The sequence below is a fragment of the Peromyscus maniculatus genome, chromosome 8 (genome assembly GCF_049852395.1).
Source record: "Peromyscus maniculatus bairdii isolate BWxNUB_F1_BW_parent chromosome 8, HU_Pman_BW_mat_3.1, whole genome shotgun sequence".
Classification (NCBI taxonomy): domain Eukaryota; kingdom Metazoa; phylum Chordata; class Mammalia; order Rodentia; family Cricetidae; genus Peromyscus; species Peromyscus maniculatus.
Genome location: NC_134859.1, coordinates 84,286,310 through 84,309,170, shown reverse-complemented (window position 1 = coordinate 84,309,170; position 22,861 = coordinate 84,286,310). Strand labels below are relative to the sequence as shown.

The 22,861-nt window shown below is 53.8% G+C and overlaps 1 protein-coding gene across 1 annotated transcript; it reads left to right on the top strand.

Moving 5' to 3' along the window:
• The first annotated feature begins 1,900 nt into the window (after nucleotides 1–1,900).
• On the top strand, nucleotides 1,901–18,459 carry Gpr179 (G protein-coupled receptor 179). Its single transcript, XM_006972047.4, has 11 exons — nucleotides 1,901–2,694; nucleotides 4,427–4,535; nucleotides 6,436–6,523; nucleotides 7,062–7,297; nucleotides 7,973–8,041; nucleotides 8,596–8,705; nucleotides 8,958–9,196; nucleotides 9,419–9,557; nucleotides 10,322–10,427; nucleotides 11,287–11,433; nucleotides 12,807–18,459. Exons 1-11 carry the CDS (start codon nucleotides 1,901–1,903, stop codon nucleotides 17,862–17,864), a joined length of 7,095 nt encoding a protein of 2,364 aa, XP_006972109.2. The 3' UTR covers nucleotides 17,865–18,459.
• Nucleotides 18,460–22,861: the final 4,402 nt, after the last annotated feature.

Genomic DNA, 22,861 nt, shown 5'->3' with positions numbered 1-22,861 from the left:
TGTTCGGGGAAACAGCAACCATGCCTTTGTTTCAAAAGATTGTTATGACCACCTTGTTATGCCTATGTTGGGCTTTTTTTGTTTTGTTTTGTTTTTTGAGACAGGGTTTCTCTGTGTAGCCCTGACTATACTGGAATTTCCTGGCCTCACACTCAGAGACCTGCCTGCCTCTGCCTCCCAAGTACTGGGATTAAAGGAATGGGCCATCATCACTTGGCATGTTCTGCTTCTAAAACCCCACCATTTGGAAACTTCCTACCCCTGAGCTATAAAAACCTTGTCTTAAAATGTTGATCTCTTGAACCCTACTTTTAGGGGGAGATGGCCTGTGTATACAAATTTTAAAAAGCTTGCTTTGATTAATTTGGCCATGACGATTTGGGTCAATAGTCTTTCTCCTTGAATCTTTGGAATTAATTCTGGCAAGATGACTGAACAGGTAAAGATGCTTGTGGTCAAATCCTGACAACCTGAGGCTGGAGAGATGGCTCAGCAGTTAAGAGCACTGGCTGTTCTTCCAGAGGACCTGGGTTCAATTCCCAGCACCTACATGTCAGCTCACAACCATTCATAACTCCAATTCCAGGGGACACTCTCCTGGCCTTCTTGGACACCATACATACAAATGCAAATTTACAGAATGGGAAGAGCACTGGGCAGTGGTGGAACACACTTTTAATCCCAGCGCTCAGGAGGCAGAGGCAGAGGCAGAGGCAGGAAGATCTCTGTGAGTTTGAGACCAGCCTGGTCTACAGAGTGAGATCCAGGACAGGCACCAAAACTACACAAAGAAACCTTGTCTCAAAAAACTAAAAAAAAAAAAAAAAAAAAGAACGAAAGAAAGAAAGAAAGAAAAGAAAAAAGAAGAGCTGCGTTTAATTCTAGTAGTCATGAGGCAGAGACAGGCGGATTTCTGTGAGTTCAAGAAAAGCCTGGTCTACGCCGGGCGGTGGTGGCGCACGCCTTTAATCCCAGCACTCGGGAGGCAGAGCCAGGCGAATCGCTGTGAGTTCGAGGCCAGCCTGGTCTACCAAGTGAGCTCCAGGAAAGGCGCAAAACTACACAGAGAAACCCTGTCTCGAAAAACCAAAAAAAAAAAAAAAAAAAAGAAAAGCCTGGAAGCCTGGTCTACATAGAGAATTCCAGGCAAGCCAAGGGTACATAATGAGACCCTGTCTCAAAAACCAAATAAACAAAACAGACAAAAGGAGGGGAGGAGAAAGAGGGCATCTAGTGTTCACGAAGAAGGGAAGGAGAAGCTGGGATATAGAAAGATGGAGGCGTGCAGGCATCAGGAGCACACTGCTAGGACCCAGCTAGCCCTTTAGTATGCCCATTGCAGTTGCTACCAGGAGGCCAAGTGGGGCAGAGGGTGGAGAGAGGGCCACGGATTCATCTGTGGTTGCTATGGCGCCCCAGGCCAGATTTGCCCATCTCCACTAATGGAGCGAAGAGCAGAGGAAGGAGGGAGGCAGAGAGAGGACAACTGGTCCCCTCCCTTCCCCTCTTTTATCTCTGGAGCAGATGTGGGGTATACGTGTCTGGAGTGGGGGTGTCTGCAAACTGGATCAGAGGTGGAGAGAAGAGTAGTTTGCAGGATTAAGAGGTTTTTGAGATGGGGTGGCACACTGAGTGAGGAGGGACAGGGCCATCGTACCTATATCCAGAAGCTAACTGGTACCATTAGAGAGGGGGAGGAAAAACCCAAACAGGCTAGATGGTATTAGCAGGAGGGAGGGGAGGGGGGAGAGAGGGAGGGAGGGAGGGAGGGAGGGAGGGAGGGAGGGGGAGAGGTGTGGAGACAGACCAGACACCAGCCTCTCTCTCTCTGCCTGCATTCTCCTGAGCCACCCAAACCTCTAGGCAGCCTGGATTGCAGGGATATGAGAGCTGCCCAAGAATGGGCACCAGGGCAGTAGTCACGCCTTCTCTTGTTTGGGGGCTGCTGAGTTTCTGCTTCCTCTGTGATTGGGCTCTAGGGAGCCAAAGGCCCTTCCGCTCTCTGCCTCCACTATCCTCCCAAGCCAAGCCAGGACCCGGGCCCACATGGAATCCCCCGCAGGGGGCCAACGCAGCCCTGGCCTTTCTCTACTCTGGAGACGTTCATCACCTGTCAGGGGCTAATTGCAGTGAGAGTTACGAAGTCCGTGGGGCAGAAGGCAGAGTGGGCATCCCCCCAGTCCTACAGAGAGCAGCGGGCACCCTGGCCCAGGCTGCCAATTTCCTCAACATGCTCCTACAAGCCAACGACATCCGGGAGTCGAGCGTGGAGGAGGATGTCGAGTGGTATCAGGCACTGGTCCGAAGTGTGGCAGAGGGGGACCCAAAAGCCTACAGGGCTCTACTGACCTTTAACCCTCCACCAGGGGTCAGCCACCTTCAGCTGGCCCTGCAGGCCACCCGGATGGGGGATGAGACCATCCTTCAGGACCTGTCTGGGAACAGGGTACAGGAAGAAAATCCAGAAGAGGACCTGGTCAGCCTTGGCTTGCAGAAGCGAGTACTGACCAATGACCTAAGGAGTCTTGACAGCCCTAAGTGGCCACGGGGAGATGGATATGTAGGCGACATCCATCAGGTGAAGCTGTCTCCTCCCTTCCTGGAATGCCACGAGGGCCGGCTCCGTCCTGGCTGGCTCGTCACAGTCTCAGCCACATTCTATGGACTCAAGCCAGACCTCACCCCGGAAGTCAGGTAAGTGGGATTGGGAAGGACTGGATGGGTTTGTGAGGATGCACAGACCATTTGGCAGAAACATGTGTATGTCTGGGGAGGGAGCACAGATGTATGTGTGCATTCAGTTGTGTATATCTACAACTATCTATTAATATCCTCAGGTGTGAGTGCGCATGCTGTGCATGAACCAGTCAATTTATACATATTTATCTGAATGTCTATTGGTTTGTTTTGTGTGTGTATGTATGTATGTATGTCTTCATTTTATTTTATTTTATTTTATTTCTTTCTTCCTTATTTATTTATTTATTTATTTATTTATTGGTTTTTCGAGACAAGGTTTTTCTGTGTAGACTTGGCTGTCCTGGAACTCTGTAGACCAGGCTGGCCTTGAACTCACAGAAATCCATCTGCCTCTACTTCCTGAGTGCTGGGAATAAAGGCATGCACCACCACTGCCCAGCTTTATTTTGTTTTCTAAGATAGTTTCTCATGTAGCCAAAGCTAACCTGGAATCCTGATCCTCCTGCCTCCACTTTCCAGGTGTTGGGATTACAGGCATGTGCCTGGGTGTCTCTTGATGTTGTTTATATGTTGAGGACAATGTGTGAAAGTCTATGAGCATGTGCATACACATGCATCTATATGTGGGTATGTGTGTGTGCAAAGGGTGAGTATAGACAGGGACAGGTCTTGGGTCTCATGGCTCTCAGGTCTGGGGTATAGACAGAAGAGGTAAGAGAGAACTTGATAGCCTGGCAGTGGCGGCACACGCCTTTAATCCCAGCACTCAGGAGGCAAAGGCAGGCGGAGCTCTGTGAGTTCAAGACCAGCCTGGTCTACAGAGCGAGTTCCAGAACAGCCAGAGCTGTTACGCAGAGAAACCCTGTCTAGAAAAATGAAAAAAAAAAAAGAGAAAGAAAGAGAGAGAAGTTAATGACAGCAATAACCCATGTTCCTGGCTTCTCAGAGGAACCACACGGACACTCCAGGAAGCTTCCCAAGGGAAGAAAAATTCCTGGACAGGGCCTTGGAACCAACGCCTTTTAGGTCTAGGAGTTGGCTGAGCCCCCAGAATCATTACCAACGACCAGGCTCTTAGTGGGGCGGACCCCATATCCTGTTTATCCTGCCACAGTGCTTTGTGATAGTCCTCAAGGAACTGACTCTGCACTCCGCAGTTCTCCCGGGATGCAGGCGCAAAGGACCACAGCACAGCCAGGCATGCAGCAGTCAGCCTTGCTTTCTCAGCTCTCTGCCCCCATGCATTGTTCCAGCAGGGCTCCTGTAAGAAGGCATCCTGGCTCCCTGCCAGAGCCCTCCCAATTCAGTCACAACAGGGCTCCTCCATTCCAGCGCTCCTCTGCTGTGATTAGTTCAGACCTGGTTTGGGCAGAGGAAAGGGGCGGTAAGCAGCGGCTGAGTGGCGTAGGGTGTGTGCAGATGCAATGGGCAAGGGTGATGCCTTCACAGTAATCATCAGAGCCCTGGGCTCCTGCATGCCTTGACAGGCCTTTTCTTTCTGCCCATTGATGAAAACCAAAAAATGATAAGAGGATGACTGGGGGAGATGACTGGGAGTACAGCCTAGTGGGAGGGGACGGTTGCCACAGAAACGGGGCTCATGGCACTGGAGATCTGCCTCGTATGCGTGCAGTCCTGCCCCTGTGCTAAAGCGCGCCAAGACCAATAATGTGGTGATTGCCTCAGCATCCCCACCGTGCCCCTAACTGCCAGTTTGCTGCCCTAGGGGGCAGGTGCAGATGGACATCGACCTCCAAAGCGTGGACATCAATCAGTGTGCAAGCGGCCCAGGCTGGTACTCGAACACCCACCTGTGTGATCTCAACAGCACTCAGGCAAGAAGGATGGGTCCACTGGGTTCTCCCTTCATTCCCCATTCCCACTACTGCCTCCCACCCAGCTCCCAGGAGCAGCTGACAAAGCCACTCTGGTTTCTCAGGGCTTCAAGGGGGTCCCAAGTGATTGGCAGAGGAGAGATGGCAGGCTTTTGTAAGGGGAGGCCAATGTACAGCCTACCTCATACCTTCCATCTCTCGCCAAGAAGATACTCCTCACGCCTGTGAAACCTGAATGTGCCTCTTTGTTTGCCCTCCGTCTGGTATTCAGCACTCTGGGGTTCTTCTTTAAGGCAACTTCTGAGCCTCACCTGCTTTCCTGCTCCTAGGCTGCACGCTCCACAGTAACACAGCTCTGAGCTCCTCTTGGTGCACAGAGGACGCTCCTTCGGTATTCACCAAAGTAAAGGGCATTGCTGGCTGGGTGTAGGAGGAGGCTGGCCAGAGTTTGAAAAGGTCTGGGACTAGCGAAGGAGACAGCAAGCCACGTGCAGAACCAAAGCCCTTTGGTCACAGCGGATCTGTTTTTAGCCACTGACCTCAGCCCTGTGCTTAACTCCCCTGCCCATCTCCATTTGTGTCCTCTGAGGCCATTTGTGTCCCCTGAGGCCATTGTGTCCCCTGCGGAGCACAGTCAATAGGAGGAGGCAGAACAGAGAGCCAAGCTTGGCATCCCACCAGCCTGGCATTACACTGAGGAAAGTAGTCCTATGTTAAGCCAGATAGGCCCTGATAAAGGAAGTTGCCTCTCCACGGGGGTCTTTTGGTTGTTATTTTGCTTGGTTTTTGGAGACAGGGTTTTTCTGTCAGTTCTGCCTGTCCTGGAACTCTCTCTGTAGACCAGGCTGGCTTCAAACTCAGAGATTCACCTGCCTCTGCCTCCCAAGTCACCACTGCCCGGCCATGGGGGTCTTTTTTTTTTTTCATGGGGGTCTTTTTAACCTGTCTTAATTAGAGTTACTGTTGCTGTGATGGAACACCATGACCAAAAGCAAGTTGGGGAGGAAAGGGTTCCATATAACAGTTTATTGTCGAAAACAGTGAGGGCAGGAACTCCCTGGAGGCAGGAGCTGATGCAGAGGCTGTGGAGGGATGCTGCTTACTGGCTTGCTCATCATGGCTTGCTCAGCCTGCTTTCTTATAGAACCCAGGACCACCAGCCCAGGGATGGCCCCAACAACAGAGGGCTGGGTCCTCCCACGTTAATCACTAATTAAGAAAATGTCCTACAGCTGGATCTTATGAAGGCTTCTCTTTTTTTGGGGGGGGGGGGTTTCGAGACAGAGTTTCTTTGTAGCTTTGGAGCCTGTCCCAGACTAGCTCTGTAGACCAGGCTGGCCTCGAACTCACAGAGATCCACCTGCCTCTGCCTCCTGAGTGCTGGGATTACAGGCATGCGCCACCACCGCCCGGGGAAGGCTTCTTCTCAACTGAGGCTCATATTGCTCCCCATAACTCTAGCTGTGTCAGACACACAACTAGCCAGCACAACATTTATATGCCAAGTTCACGGGAGCCCTTTGAAGCAGGGTGTAGGCACATAAGAGGAATGATTGGGCTCTGAGCTCTCCGTATCTTCGCCTACCCCAGTACCTAGCCCTAGCAACAGCTAGGCACCAGGAAATGGAACGTGAGACTCCTGTTACAGCCAGTCTGAACAAAAGAGTTATGTATCCTAGTTATGAATCCTGTATTCTTTTCTTGGATACTCCTCGAAAAGACCTAACAGCAGGGGATGGGGTGGGGGTGGGGGCTGGGCAAGAACCAGAACCGGAGGAGGCTTCTGGTGAATTCTCCTAATGTAAACCCAAAAGCCATGGGTGGAGGGGGCGCTTACCAGCAGGAAAAGCTTTCACAGAAAAAACATCATACAAACAAATGCCATTTGTCATCCCCACAGTGTGTCCCTCTGGAGAGTCAGGGTTTTGTCCTTGGCCGTTATCTCTGTCGCTGCCGACCTGGATTCTATGGTGCTGGCAGTTCTGGGGGTACGTAAGTGTGGAGAGGCCTATGCAGAGGTTTTGCAAGCCAAGGTAAGTTGGGATGAAACATCTATGGATGAAAGGTAGGTTTCAGTCAGCCCTGGGAGGAAGTGGGTGCCAACAGCAGAAAGCCAAGAGGAGAGGCTAGGCACGGTGGCACATAACTATGGTCCCAGCACTTGGAAGGCCGAGGTAGGAGGATTGCCATGAACTCATGGCCAGTTTGGGCTACAATCTGAGACCCTGTCTCAAGAGAAAAGAGGAGGGGGCGGGGTGGTGGTGGTGGTGTGTTAGGATCAGCGGGGCTGTTTGTATGTATCTACCTTCTGAGAATAAACTCAAACACACAGGTATGAGGCAAGTTAGCTTCTGAATGAGCCTTAGCCTGGTGTCTTCCTGTTACCCTGTCCTGAATGGGGCATGGCCCTTTGCTCTTATTCCTGGGGCCATAAGCTACAGGAGGGCATGTAGTCCCCGGGGACCCAAGGCTAGAACCTCAGAAATCCCTAGCCAAGCTCTCCTTACACACGCCTTGTCCTTTTAGGGTTAGAGGAGCGTGCAAGTCAGACTGCCGGCCAGTTCGGGTCCCCACAAGGCAGCTTAGGGAAGCTGCTGCGGTGCCAGCCATGTCCTGAGGGCTGCACCAGCTGTCTGGATGCCACACCATGCCTGGTGGAGGAGGCCCTGGCACTGAGGACGGCAGTGCTGGGCTGCCAGACCTGCTGCATGCTGGCGGTCTTCCTGAGTATGCTGGTTGCCTACCGTTGCCGAGGGAGCAAGGCAAGGCGGTCCCACCTTTCTTCTGCGCACCCCCAACCGCCTCAACCAGAGAGCTAAGTCTTGGGAGAAGGGGTGCCAACCTTGCCTCTACGCCCGAATGTGTGACATTAGTCAGTGACCGCTAGACCTCAGACCTGTTTCCTCCTCTGCAACTTTGTATTTGATTCAGCAAGTACTAGTCGAATGCCTGCTCAGAGCAAAATACTCCATAGGCACTCTGCAAGAGGAGCGAAGCGGTCTGGAACCCCTGGCATGGAGGAAGCGAGGCGACAGGGGCAAGGATGGGGGTGGCTGTCAGGTGCCGCGGGGGCTCAGAGGAGGGACCCAGTTACTCTGGAGGAGATGGCCTTGGAGCGAGTTTCCAGGAAAAGTGATACTGGGCAAGGCTTGAAGGTTAATTGGTTTTTACTGGGCGAAGAAGGGAAAGCTTAGTCTGCCCGGAGGAATGCCGGAGACCCTTTCTAGCTCTAGCAACCTTTGGCGTGAGCTCAGCATTGTCCTTGGTGCAAGCATAGCTGGACCCCGGGGTGGGCCTGGAGGAGTGGCTGTGAGGAGCAGGGGGTGGAGCCATTGCTGTTCCCGGAAGCCCAGGGCTAGAGTGAGCCTCCAGACAGGCCCAGGCCAGGCTCCGTGCGCTCAGCATCTTGCTCACACCTTTCTCTCCTGGGCTCACAGAGGATCCGGGCATCTGGAATCTTCCTGCTGGAAACCATCCTTTTTGGATCCTTACTGCTCTACTTTCCTGTGAGTCTGTGACGAGTGCTGGCCTTACTTCTTAGTACCCTCCTCCCAAACTGTCATCATCCTCCAGAATCCTTTTCTGCCTGCTTAGGAAGATTGGGCGATTTTAAATTCCCCGCTACCAGCATGGCGGTGGCGCACGCCTTTTATCCCAGCACTCAGGAGGCAGAGGCAGGTGGATCTCTGTGAGATCAAGACCAGCCTGGTCTACAGAGCAAGTTCCAGGACAGCCAGGGCTACACGGAGACATCCTATCTTGGAAAACAAAAACAAAACAAAAAGTTAAATTCCTCCTACCTATTCCCACAAATGGCATGCTGGGCCTCGTAAGCTCTGGAGGCAGAGACCCAGATTCGGAAGAATTTTCTGACTTGCCGGTGCAGTTTAAGGCAAGCTATCTACCCTTCCCGATACGTAAGCTGCAACTCTGCAAAAGGGGAGTGTGAGGCCTCCACCGTGGGGCTGCCGGGAAGATTAGTCATGGGTGTGGCGGGACGTGGATGGAGAGTGGCCGGAGGCACAGCAGAGAGCGGCTGTTTCTGTCCCTCCGCCATCAGGTGTTCATCCTCTACTTCAAGCCCAGTGTGTTCCGCTGCATCGCTCTCCGCTGGGTCCGGCTGCTGGGCTTTGCCGTCGTCTATGGGACCATCATACTGAAGCTCTATAGGTAGGGCCCTGCAGACCTCGCCACTGTGCGGCTCACCCCAGGCTACCCAGCTCATTCACACAGTGAGGTTTTCAGAGCCGGACCTTCCCCTGCACCTCCAGCCTCAGTCACTCAGCTGTCCTCCTCTGTGTAAATTTTGGGAAGGTCGGGGGAGGCAAACAGGCGGAGGGCTGGGAAGCACTGGACAGAATCCAGGGCTCTGGCTCCACCCTTGGTCCTCCGGACTTCCCACGTGTACCTTCCCCCCCTCAGGGTGCTCCAGCTGTTTCTGTCTCGAACGGCCCAGCGGGGTCCACATCCAAGCAGTGGGCAGTTGCTGCGGCGTCTGGGGCAGCTCCTACTGTTGGTATTGGGCTTCCTGGTTGTGTGGACGGCGGGCGTCCTGGAGCCAGGCATCGAGCACACGCCTCTGGTGACCCGAGGCCACACTCCCACCGGCCGCCACTTCTACCTCTGTCACCATGACCACTGGGACTACATCATGGTTGTGGGTGAGCTGCTGCGGCTGAGCCCAGCCTCCTTCCGGCCCTGGCTCTTACCTCCGGGATATTCTGGAGCTGGTTACCCTGGGTCTGGGCTGCCTGGCACTTGGTTTTGGAGAGGGTCGGCAGGCTGCCGAAGTGGTAAGATCTCTCTCTCTCTCTCTCTCTCTCTCTCTCTCTCTCTCTCTCTCTCTCTCTCTCTCTGTCTCTCTCCCGCCCCCCCTCTCCCAGCGGAAATGCTGCTGCTGTGTTGGGGCAGCTTCCTCTGCTATGCCACCCGGGCTGTCCCCTCGGCCTTCCATGAACCACGCTACATGAGCATCGCCCTGCACAATGAGCTGCTCCTCTCTACGGTCTTCCACACAGCCAGGTGAGGACTCGCCTCTCCTCCCGAGACTCCTCCCACCCCGCCAATCTCCCCACCTCCAGGTGAGGGGGTCTATCTAACAGTGATCCTTGCAATGCTGCTATGTCCGGTAGGGTACAGGAGGGCTCCACATATATCCTTCCTGTATTTCATCTCTCAGTTCAGGAGAGATACCCTCCAGGTACGCCTTTTATCCCAGCACTCAGGAGAAAGAGGCAGGTGGATCTCTGTAAGTTTGAGGCCAGCCTGGTCTACAGATCGATTTCCAGAACAGGCTCCAAAAGCTACACAGAGAAACCTTGTCTCGAAAAAACAAACACAAACAAACAAAAAACAAAAAGGAAGAGAGGAGAGAGAGAGAGACCCAATTCATAAGAAGTGCGTCTCGTTCCTAATTGCCTGTCTTCAGCCCTGCGTGTTTTCCCCTTGAGCCCTGACCCCTTCCTTACTCCTTGGCCTTCAGAGCATCAGGCCTGCTGTGTGTTTATGGGGACCTGGCCCTGTGGTTGAGGGAGACACAGACTACAGGGTGATCCTAATAGACCCCTGGGCACAGTTCTGTTCTGTAACCTGGGCAGGCAGAAGCCGTGGGGTGCAGTCACTTAGGAGGACTTCTCAGAAGAGGGGGTTAATGAGAACCTTGCGATTACACCTATGATCTAGAGAGGCAGAGTGTCAGGCTGGGGCTGGGGTGGAGAGTTGGTGAGGTGAGGCAGGCAGGCTGCTCCCACGGCACTGATGATCACCCTGTCCCATCTGGTCCTCAGGTTTGTGCTGGTTCCTTCCCTGAACCCAGACTGGACACTTCTCCTCTTCTTCCTCCACACCCACAGTACAGTCACAGCCACCCTAGCTCTGATCTTCATCCCGAAGGTAAGTCTTTCCGCAACTTCGTAAGGCAGGCCCTCAGCCCCTTGGTAAAGAACACTGTGGGCCTGCCACCTCAGCACCCTCTCCACATAAAAAATGATGAGCATCCCAGGCAAGGGCTTGGTTAGAGAGGAAGCTATTCCCTGCTCCAGTTCCCAAGAAAGCAACATAGAGCTAGGGATGGAGGAAGAATTTGTTTGTTTGGTTGGCTTTGTTTTGTTTTGTGTTTTGTTTTTGGGTTTTTGGTTTTGTTTTTTGAGACAGGGTCTCTCTGTGTAGCCCTCGCTGTCCTGGAACTCACAGAGATCTTCCTGCCTTTGCCTCCTGAGTGCTGGGATTAAAAGCATGTGCCACCACCACCCAGCTGTTTTTGTTTTTTTGGTTTTTCGAGTCAGGGTTTCTCTGTGTAGCTTTGCACCTTTCCTGGAACTCACTCTGTAGCCCAGGCAGGCCTTGTTTGTTTGTTTTTTGAGACAGAGTCTCGCTATATGCCCTGGCTGTCCTAGAACTAGCTATATAGACCAGGCTGGCCTTGAACTCACAGAGACTGCCTGCCTCTGCCTCTGCCTCTGCCTCCCGAATGCTGGGATTAAAGGCCACCATGTCTGGTATCCTTTTAATCCAGCTAGTGGACTCTGAAGATGTGGGGAACAGTCAATAGAGGCGGGTTGGGGAGCTGAAGGCCATGCCTAAGGATACCGTGCCGGTCAGTGCTGAAGAATGACAGGGAATAAAATTCTCTGAAGCCGTGGATTCTGGATCAGGAGGGTGAAGACTCCTGAAGGAAAGGCAGCGTAGGTGAAGGCGGAAGTGGGCAGGATGCCATTGTTGTCCCATCCCCCCCACCCCCCTTCTTGGCTAGTTCTGGAAGCCAGGGGCGCCTCCCCGAGAGGAGATCTTGGATGAAGTGTATGAGGACGAGCTGGAACTGCAACGCTCAGGCTCCTACCTCAACAGCAGCATCGCCTCAGCCTGGAGTGAGCGCAGCCTGGACGCAGGGGATATCCGGGTAGGTCCCCCTCCTCTACCCCAATCTCTTTGATATCAACTTGTAAGGACTGAGCAGGGGAACACAGTTGTGCTGCCACAGGGCTACACACCACTGAATCACCCCAAGTGCTCCCTCCTCCAAGATTGCACCTCCCTTTTCTACCACCACCCCCCCATCACATACCATCCAATTGAAAAGAACTCCCCAAACCCAGATGCCAAGGCCCTGAAGGCCCAGGTCCAGCCAAGAGTATACTCTTAATCTCCTGTGTTCTCTTCATAGGGTGGGGGCAGGCTAGAAAAGCCTTAGGTCCCCAGCACAGTGGAATGGCTAACGACCCTCAGAGTCAGCTGTGGGACTAGAAAGTCTGTGCCTCTGCATCTTCTTCAATTTTATTGTTGTTTGGGTTTTTTGTTTTGTTTTTTTGAGATGGGGTTTCTTTGTATAGTCCTGGCTGTCCTGGAACTCATTTGTAAACCAGGCTGGCCTCAAACTCAGGGAGCTGCCTGCCTCGGCCTCCCGAGTGCTGGGATTAAAGGCGTGCGCCACCACACCTGGCACCTCTGCATCTTCTATGTAACCTGTGTTCACGTCCTTAGAACATTCTAGGAGACTGATGGGACTAGTGGATGGGGAATGTTACATGTCAGTGTCAGTGAAAACTTCCCTGCTCTGAATTTCTTCCCAAACAACAACAATCACAACAGCAAAACCCTAAAACCAAAGAAGATGCAGAGGGAGGTACAGAGAGGTCAATAAAATAGCTTTGAGACACATGTGGGTCAGCAGTCTCAAAGCCAGCCCTGCCCTCTAAGCTGGGCATTTCCCAGGAGATCTCAGGGCTCCAGAGAAGTGAGGGCACCCTGAACCCTTAGGACCGAATGGATCCAAGTCAGACCAGCTTGGCTCTTGTCTCTCGGGAACAGAGTGGTGAATTCTGAGGTTTAGAAACAAGAAAGGAAGCATCTTGGTGGAGAAGTGGTGCCCCAAAGAAAATAGTTTCACCGAGGGCCAAGGAGGGGAGCAGCCCTGGTGGGGGGAGCAGCCCTGGTATGGGGAGTAGCCCTGGTGGGGGGGGAGCAGGCCCGGTGGGGGGGAGCAGGCCCGGTGGGGGGGAGCAGGCCCGGTGGGGGGGAGCAGCCCTGGGGGGAGCAGCACTGGGGGGGGAGCAGCACTGGGGGGGAGAGCAGCACTGGGGGGGAGCAGCACTGGGGGGGGAGAGCAGCACCAGTGGGGGAGCAGCACTGGGGGGAGAGCAGCACTGGGGGGGAGCAGCACTGGGGGGGAGCAGCACTGGGGGGGGAGCAGCACTGGGGGGGAGCAGCACTGGGGGGGGGGGTCAGGCTCAGCCATCTCAGAGGTGGCTCTGCTGCCCCGCCCCTTCCTTGCAGGATGAGCTGAAGAAGCTCTACGCCCAGCTAGAGGTCCGCAAGACCAAGGAGATGGCGGCTAACAACCCCCACCTGCCCAAGAAGCGGGGCAGCTCGCGCCAGGGCCTGGGGCGCTCTTTCATGAGGTACCTGGCTGAGTTCCCCGAGGCCCTGGCTAGGCAGCACTCCCGGGACTCGGGCTCTCCAGGCCGCGGCAGCCTGCCAGGCTCTTCCAGACGCAGGCTTCTCAGCTCCAGCCTTCAAGAAGCCGAGAAGCCACCAGCCCTGCGCAAGACCCGCAGCACCTATGAGCACCACAGGGAGCATAACACACTGAGGAGAACCCTGTCCAGGAGGGCCTCGCCAGCCTCGGAGGGCCACGGAGAGGGGCCCCCAGCGCTGGGCTTCAGGTCGGCCAGTGCTCACAACCTGACGGTGGGAGAAAGGCTCCCCCGCGCCAGGCCCATCTCCCTGCAGAAGTCCCTCAGTGTGGTGGCTGGCTCCAGGGAAAAGGCTCTGCTTGTGGCCAGTCAGGCCTACCTGGAGGAAACCTATCGGCAGGCCAAAGAGAGAGAGGAGCGAAAGAAGGCTGAGGCCGCCACGGTGAGCCCAGTGCGGAGGCCGGTGAGCCCAGTGCGGAGGCCGTCGGCCAGGAGGTCGGAGCGGCCCCTGAGGGCTCCCCTCTCAGCCCCACCTTCCCCGGCCAAGAGCAGCAGCGTGGACGGCTCTCACACACCCGGGAGGCCTCACGAGGAGGCTGGCAGGAGGCTGCCTCACGCACCCATCCGGCACCAGGTCTCCACACCCATCTTCGCTCTGTCTGGGGCCTACCTGGGAGAGCCAAGAATGCTGTCTCCCACCCCGACCCCCACACTGGCTCCTGTTCCGTTGCCAGCTCTGGCCCCAACCCCCACCTCTGTCCTGGCACCCGTCCCAATGCCCCCCCAGAGCCCCACCCTACTCACTTTCATCTGCCCCTGGGAGAACGCAGAACTGCCGGGCAAGAAAGAAAATGTGGTCCAGGAAGGCCCCACGGGGCCAGAGCAAAGCAGCCACCCCCCTGCCTCAGCGCGTACCAAGATCTGGAGGGCCCTCTCGGTGGCAGTGGAGAGAAGGGGGACTGGGGAGAGTGAGAGGACCGCAGAGGACGGACATGTCCAGGCGGAAGCTGATGATGCGGGTGAGGACAAGCCCAAGGTCCTCTCAAAATCCCACAGCCTCAAGACACCACTGCAGCAGGGCTCCGTGCGCAGCCTGGGCCTGGCCATCAAGGCTCTGACCCGTTCCAGGAGCACCTATAAAGAGAAGGAAGCTGGGGAGGACGCCTCCGAGACTGGGAAGGGAGAGCCTGCGGGAGCGAGCACGGGCGCTCCACCCCGATCTCCCAGGCTAGGCCGGCCCAAAGCAGTGAGCAAGCAGGCGGCCCTCACCCTCTGTGAGGATGAGGAGTCCCTCCAGAACCAACAGAATGCTCACACCAGCAGAATGCTCCAGGTCTGTCACCAAGAGGGCAGCAGAGAACAAGAAAATAGGGACAAGAGGGCATCGCAGGGCCCCGGGGAGAGGAGAGGCGAGAGGACCAGTAAAATGGGGCTTGCTACACTGAGGCAAGTTTTTGGGGATAAAAATGCTGAACAGGCGAGGGAATCCTCTGTGGGAGACCAAGAGGTGGCAAATACCGCCCTCCCGCCCCTCGGCAGTGCTGACCACAGGGTGGCAGAAGTATGCCCCTGGGAAGTAACTCAATCAGGGATATGCCAGCCAGAGAGTAGCAGCAAGGCCCAAATCTGTCCCTGGGAGGGGACTGAAGGAGGCCTTGAGAAGACTCCATCAAGACAAGTTCTAAGTAGTTCCTGGGAAGGGAGGGAGAAAGCCCCAGAGGAATCAGAACCTGGGGGTGTGGGTGCCATTACTGGGAAAAAGCCAGAGAGGCTTGTCCGGAGCCAGGAGGCAGTGTGTCCTTGGGAAAGTGCCGACCCTGGAGGTCTGTCTCCTCAGTCGGCCCATCAGGACTCTGACAGAACCCAGGGCAGGTCTGCAGTAGCAGGCAGTACGGAGGGGGTGGGGGGAGGAAGGCACCCAGAGGTTCTCCCGCCTGAAGTTGCCAAGGCTGAGCTGTGCCCCTGGGAGCTGAGTGACGTGGGGGAGGAGACACTGGCCCAGAGAGTGAAGGAACCCCCCGAAGAAAGGCAGAAATCCCCCAAAAAGGGAACCTTCTGGAGTGAACAGAATCTGGGCAGAGACCTGGTGTCTCTTTGTCCTTGGGAAAGTACAGATTTTCGGGGTCCCTCAGCAGTCTCACTTCAAGCCCCGGGAAGCTCAGGGAGTCTAGGCAGCGGTATTGCAGAGGTCTGCCCATGGGAGGTAGGAGATGCACCTACAGACAGGAAAGCTGAGGTCTGTCCCTGGGAGCTGGGAGCAGAAACACTGAATCAGGGAACAGAGGGGGGGTCTCTCCCGGGAAAGGAGACTGCATCCAGGAAGGGGTACTTGGGAGAGATGGGGGAGCAAACTGCGAGGACAGCGCCTCCAGTCTATCAGGGGCAGGAGTCAGTGTGCCCCTGGGAGGACCCAGCCCCGGAGCAGTCCGGCCCACATCCAGACAACTCCTCATCTAAGGGTGCTGTGCAGTTCCTGAGCAGTGGGGACAGCCAGGCGCTGCAAGTGTGTCCTAGGGAAGCGCTCAAGCCAGAAGAAAAGCAGGCAGCACCCTCGACCGCAGAAATCTGTCCCTGGGAAGTCGATGGAAGAACCCAAGCACCCTCGACGGCAGAAATCTGTCCCTGGGAAGTAGATGAAAGAACCCAAGCACCCTCAACGGCAGAAATCTGTCCCTGGGAAGTCGATGGAAGAACCCAAGCACCCTTGACGGCAGAAATCTGTCCCTGGGAAGTCGATGGAAGAACCCAGGACAGGGCATCAGAACACACACTCAAAGGAAGAGAATCTCAAAAAGACCAGGAGAAAATACCCGGAAAAGCAAGAATCCAAACGTGGGAAAAGGCTGGGGGGCAGATCCAAGAGCAGGAAGCAATCTGCCCCTGGGAGAGCATGGACCCTAGCAGCACCCCGCAAAAAGACTCAGGGAAACCCCAAGCCACTCTCCAGAGGCAAGGCAGTGTGGGAGCCAAAGCTGCTGAGATCTGCCCGTGGGATGTGGAGGAGAGCCTGACAGCTGAGAAGGCCAAGAGCTGCCCCTGGGAGGTGGGTGCTGCTGGGGCTGGAGAGGAAAGGACTGCGGGAGCTGAAGCCTGTGGGGTCTCTCGGAATGATACAGCTCAGACTGCCGCAGACTCTGGGCCCAGGCAGAGAGCTGCTACTCCTCCAAAGAAGCCAGAGAGGCCAGGCCTGGAGAAGGAGGTGGTCTGTCCCCGGGACAGCGTGGGTCCAGGGGACTCTTCTCGGCAGCCAGATGCTCTGAGCTCTGAGAAACCAAAAGATGGGCTCCAGGAACTGGACCACACGGGCTCCAGGCCAACAGAGGTGTGTCCCTGGGAAGTGAGCGAAGTGGAGCAAGAGTCGGGGAGTGAGCCAGCAGAGCGAGGCCCAAGGAAGCTGGAAAAGGTGGGGCTTCCCTTCCAAGAGGGGACATCAAAAGGGGATGCAAAACTCCGCCAGGAACAGGAAGCCATCAGCCCTCGGAAGGACGAGGATTTGAGGGAACCATCTGCCCAGGCCCCCACGGTCTCAGATTTGCCCAGCAGCATCAGTAGTCGGGTGGCAGAGGGCCAGTCCTCAGAAGCGAGTGACAGGGTAACAGAGAAGGGAAGCCTGCGACAAAACCTGAGGTCGGGTTCCCTCCCAGAACACACACCCCAAGAAAAAGCTACAGCTTCGAAATCCCAGTTCCCTGCTGACGGGGAAGGAACAAGCAAGGAGCTCCAGTCTGTCTGTCCCTGGGAGGGCGTGATGCCGGCCAGCCCCTCCCTGCACCCTCCCGGTCAGTACTCTGACCAACCCAGAGCCAGCGCCCAGACACCCGTCAGTACTGGCGGAAGGGCTGCGGAGGTGTGCCCATGGGATGCTCCGGTCCCAGATCAGTCTGACCCTGACAGTGACACCAAGGCTGAAGTCTGTCCCTGGAAGGTGACGGGGAGAATTACGGAGACACAGATATCAGAACAGGATGGAAAGGAGGAATCTCAAGAAGAAAAAGAAAGAGCCCCTGAAAAACCAGAGCCCAAAGGTGTGGCAGTCCAGAAAATGCCACAGACCAGGAGCTTTGGGGAGCAGGAAGCTATGTGTCTCGGGGAGAGTCAGGACTTTGGGGTGCAACCAGCCACAGGTGCTTCTGATGGAGGCAAGGGCAGTTCTGAGAAAGTGGACTGTGTGGGGGTCAGGGAGGCAAAAGTGTGTCCTTGGGAAGTAGAAGAAGTTCCCTCTGCCAAGAAAGCGGAGATCTGCCCTTGGGAAGCAAGTTCAGGGACGGTGGGGGAGGGGGCACTGGACCAGGGGCAGGATGGAGAGTCACAGGGGGCTGGAGGAGCTGAAGGACACTTTTTAGAAGCGGCAGAGGCAGTCTACCCCTCAGAAGGCACAGCAACAGCAGGGCTATTTCCGGAGGCAGACCCCGCGGACACAGACCACCCCAAGGTCAGCCCCCATGGAGCAAGTAGCCCAGGGCAGAGGCTAGCAGAATTATGTCAATGGGAAGTGACAGACCCAGAAGGAAATAAAATCAAGGGCACCATGGCAGACATCTGTCCATGGGAGGAAAGCAGACCCCCATCTGATGAATCAGGCCCCCTGGCTTTACCAACAACCCAGACAGATGTCCCTGCCGCCCCTGAGAAATCACTCTGCCTCTCGGTACACAGACCTTTGGAGACCTTTCTTCCAGAGAGCAAGAGCGTCCACCCAGAAGTGAGGAAGGCACCCAGTGCTCTTCCTCTGGAAGGTGTCAGAGAACATGGACCCTTGGGACTTGAGCCTGGAGCCAAGTCAGACCCAGAGCCAAGTCTCCAAGAAGTGGAGGCTCCGAAGTCTCTCTCCTTGACTGAAGACCAAGGGCAAATGACTTCTGAGGCTCAAGATGGAGAACCCAGCCCTCCACCTGCTTATCCTTGGGACTGTGAGTGACAGCACCGTAGTGAGGTCAGAGCTACTTCAGGACACTTCCCACGTTCCAGTTCCCAAGGAGCTGCCTCAAAGACAGCCTCAAAGACAGATGCTTGGCTACTTCCTCTCCCCAAGAGGCCAACTGGCAACTCATTCAAAAGGAACTGTACAAGAAGGGTGCAGCGTGGCCCCCAAGGGATATCCCGTCCTCTCCACTTCTCTGTCTGCTTGAGGAAACAAAAGCCGGACCCTCCCCTTCTAAAGAATTCTGCTATTTGTCCAGCGTACCTGACACCAGTCATTCAAATCTGAACTCTCACTTAAACGGAGTTTACCCAAGGCAGCAAAGACCCAGACCACACGAGGCAGTGGCAATTGGGAACTGTGGGCGAGGGAAGGCTATCGAGCCATGTGATTTAGGATGACAGACAGGGCTAGAATGTGGCTCAGTGGTTAAGAGCATGCCCTGCTCTTGCATGGGACCTAGGTTTTGCTCTCAACACCCATATCAAATGATATCTCAACACCCATTTCAAATATCCAGCTGTGGGGAATCCTCCAATTTCTTCTGGTCTCTGAGGCCATTCATGTGCACATACCCCCAGATAGACACACAGACACAGACCACACACACACACACACAAAATTAAAATAAAAATAAATATTTAAAAGATGAAAGATAAGTCAGAGGAAAAGGAAGACAAAATATGTGCCCCCCCAAAAAACCTCACCGACCTAGACCACCTTCTCATCCCATTCCCTGACATGGTCCCATGGAGCCCAGGCTGGTCTAGAACTCTCTATGTAGCCAAGGCTGACCTCACTCTTCTCATCCTCCTGCATCACACTACTGAGTTCCAGGGTTACGGGGTGCACCACCATGCCCAGTGTATGCAGTGGTGGCAAATGCGTGCTAGGCAAGCTCTGTCACCTGAACTATAACCCCAGCCCTGCCTTTGTCTTTCTGTGGGTATGTGTGGTGCTACAGACTGAACCCCGATCCTCAGGAATCGGCAAGTCACATCCCCAGCTCAAGGGCTTTGTATTTGATTTGAACCTCCAATTTCTCCTTGATTATTTCCCATTTGTGCCCTGACTGATGGCTGAAGTGTCAACAATTAGACGCTCTGACATCTATGTCACAGCTGGTGTCCACAGTGACACCACAGAACAGACAAGGAAAAACACTTCTCAGGGTCCTCCCCACACTGTACAAGGTGTTCTCCCTTCCAGATGTGCTCAGTAAGCCATCTTCCCGTTTTCCTGGCCCAGCTCTTGCCATCTCCACAGCTCACCTCCCTGCCTCCTCTTCCTGGTGTTTCTGTAGTCAGCAAAAAGGACCCCTCTTTAGGAAATGCAGCCAAGGGGAGAGATCTCTGGTTCTTAGGCAAGAACCACTCTGACTCATTTGCACCCCTTCCCAGAGGAGCCTGGGAAAGAAAAGAGGTCCTGTTCACAGTCAGAATCCCAGCTGCTACCTTCAGAAAGAGTAGCTAGCACTCCTGGCCAAGTGAGAAGCCCAAGGGCTGGGCAAGGCACCACGTAAACACAAAACCTCTTAGCAGCTCACTGTGTCTTGGCTCTCCTGTCAACAATCATTCAGGCTACCTTGCTTAAGCAGCGTGAGATAACAGAGGGTTGCTGTTATATGATATCACCAAAGGGAAACTAGGAAAGAGGAAAATGGCTTGGGAGAGCAAGAAGGACTGCAGACAGGCAGACTATTGTAGCTGAGCGGCTACATTCAGGACAACAGCGGGTCCCACTCGCTAACCGGACCGTACAGAGGTGGAAAACCCCAGATGAGACCAAATGCCCAGTGAGCAAACCGGGAGTCTATATGCAAATGCCTCACAGAAAAAACAGCTGAGTACTCCATTTCCAAAAGGGAACAGATTAACAGTCACCCACTCTCCTTTGGGGGCCAGCTGCCCTCATTCCCACACAGAGCCCTCCTACATACCCAGTTCTTCTGCACTGGGTTTCTACAGCAGTGTGTTGTTCTGGGCTGTGGCTACTTAGCCCTGCAACTTCTGAGCTCAGGTAGACTTCACTAACTGTGCACCCCAGAGCAATCCCACTGGGTCTAGTCTAGGTGAAAAAAACAAAATTATCTCCACATTCAATGTTACAAATAGCCACCTGGGGAAATAATAAAGAATGCTTGTTCTCAGCTACTGTACTTGGCTCCAGCTTATTTATAATGGTGGATTTGTCAACAGAGAGAAGCAGTCAAATGCCTGCTCGTCTAGGGTAGCCACCCTATATCTGATAGGACATTGGGTGATCTGGTTTATTCCCTGCCAGTGCCCAGAATCACAGCTAACAGATGCTCTCTGCCTGATTCTCCTAGCCAGCCCTGCACATCTGGGGCCATTTGCTCAGCTGGATTTGATCCCAGAGGAAATGAAAATTGCACTTATCCCCTGGCTTCCTGGTGGCAGCTATGCTTAGCTGCGATTTAGGATTATCTAGAGACCCTGAGTCAGATGCATGGCGACGGGATGAAACAGTTGATCTGAACCACTGTTTTTCATAAATTCAAGAGAAATCAATGTAACATTTGCCTACTAAGTGCTTTTTTGTCTCTCCGCTTCTCTTCCCTGCTGGGATTATCCCCCTTCCTTCACACTCCCCAGCTAAGGATCTGGCTCAAAGCACTTCTTATTTTGCCTTAATCCCAGGGCTCAGGCAATAGGATGTATCCAAGCCCCACTTGGGCAGTAATGCTGCAAACTGATGGACATTTCAAGCCCAGAGGGTTGAGACTAAACAGCATGAGCCTGGCCACTTCAGAACACCCACCAGTGCTCTCTTCCCTAAGCACAGATATATCTCAGTTTCCACAGTCCATGCTCACAAGCTGTTATAAAAACATGTCTTGCCGGGCGGTGGTGGCGCGCGCCTTTGATCTCAGCACTTGGGAGGCAGGGCAGGTGGATCTCTGTGAGTTGGAGGCCAGGCTGGTCTACAGAGTGAGTTCCAGGATAAGCTCCAAAACTAAACAGAGAAACCCTGTCTCAAAACAAACAAACAAACAAAACCCTATCTTGTGGGGCCAGTGAGGTGGCTCAGTGGGTAAAAGCTTTTGTCATGCAAACTCGACCCAAGTTCACTTCCTGGATTCCTAGAATCTACATTAGAAGGAAAAGTTGTCCTCTGACCTCCATCTGAAAGCTGTATCATAGACAACATTCACACTCCCTCCCTCACACATGTAATAAATAATTGATAAACAAATAATAACACGAATTTCCTCCAATAAGGCCTGTCCGGTTTGCAGCTTTGCTGGAAGGGCAGACTCAGAGAAACCAGAGTTAGGTCATTAATTTCTGACCCAATTTCAGTTTATTTTCACCCTAGTCTAGACATTGTCAGACCAGATTACTTCTGACTTGAAGTGACAAAGAAAATTTTAGTCTTGAGAAAAATTAAGTCTGAGAACTTGGGCTCTCATTTTTGCTCTGTGTGTGTGTGTGTGTGTGTGTGTGTGTGTGTGTGTGTGTGTGTGTGTGTGTGTGTATATGTGTGTGTGTGTGTGTGTGTGTATGTGTATGTATGTGTGTATGTGTGTGTGTGTGTGTGTGTGTGTGTGTGTGTGTGTGTGTGTGTGTGTGTTGCTGAACCAAGGACCTCGTCCATGCAAAGCAAGTACTCTATCAATCAAGCTATACTTCGCAGGCCCTGGAACTCACACTGCATTGAGGAACTCAGAAGCACGATGAATCCGGCTTGTTGCTGGGAAATAATGATTCCTCTTTTCATGCCCGGACATCCCAGGACACTGAGCACGCCCACGCCCACACCCTTCTCCAAACAATCCCGGTGGAGCAAGGACAAAGAGCCGGGGTGAGGGCTTAATCTCCAGGGACAAAATGGTGGCGGTGGGGGCGAGAACAAATCTAATAAGAATAAAATGCCGAAAGCCGGGCGGCGGCGGTGGCACACACCTTTAATCCCAGCACTCGGGAGGCAGAGCCAGGAGGATCTCTGTGAGTTCAAGGCCAGCCTGGGCTACAGTCCCAGGAAAGGTGCAAAGCTACACAGAGAAACCCTGTCTTGAAAAACCAAAAAAAAAAAAAAAAAAAAAAGGAGAGAGAGAGAAAAAAAGAATAAAATGCCAAGCCGGGCGGTGGCGGCAGCGCACACATTTAATCCTAGCACTTGGGAGGCAGAGGCAGGTGGATCACTGAGAGTTTGAGGCCAGCCTGGGCTACAGAGTGAGTTCCAGGACAACCAGAACTGTTACATAGAGAAACCGTGTCTTGAAAAATCAAAATAAAATGCAGGCTGGATATGGTCATTCACACCTGTGATACCAGGATTCACGAAGCAGGACCATTCCCAGTTTAGGCAAGCCTGGGTATAGATCAAGCTCTGGGCAAAGCTGGTCTCAAACAAAACCAAGTACACAGAAGCCGGAGGATAATTTTTTTTCCCTTTGGATTCATATATAAAATAAATAAGGTAAAAAATAATTTTAAGCTGAACATAATGGCACACCTTTAATGCCAGCATTCAGGAGGCAGAGGCAGGTGGATCTCTGTGAGTTTGAGGCCAGCCTGGTCTATAGAGTGAGTTCTAGGACAGCCAGGTTTACATAGAGAAATCCTGTCTTGAAAAAAAAATTTTTAAACACTTGCTTCAGGCTGGGCGGTGGTGGCCTGAATCCCAGCACTCAGGAGGCAGAGGCAGGCGGATCTCTGTGAGTTCGAGGCCAGCCTGGTCTACAAAGTGAGTTCCAGGAAAGGCGCAAAGCTACACCGAGAAACCCTGCCTCGAAAAACCAAAAAAAATAAAAAAACACCTGCTTCAGTAAGTGTATCCAAAGACCTTTTAAAGTGGTACGCTGGGCTGGAGAGGTGTGCAGTACAGAGCACTTGTTGCTCTTGCAGAGGACTCAGATCCTACATGGTGGTTCACAACCACCCATAACTCTAGTTCCAGGGAATCCAATCCCTCTCCTGATCTCCAGGGCACCAGGCAAACATGTAGTGCACAACATACATGCAGACAGG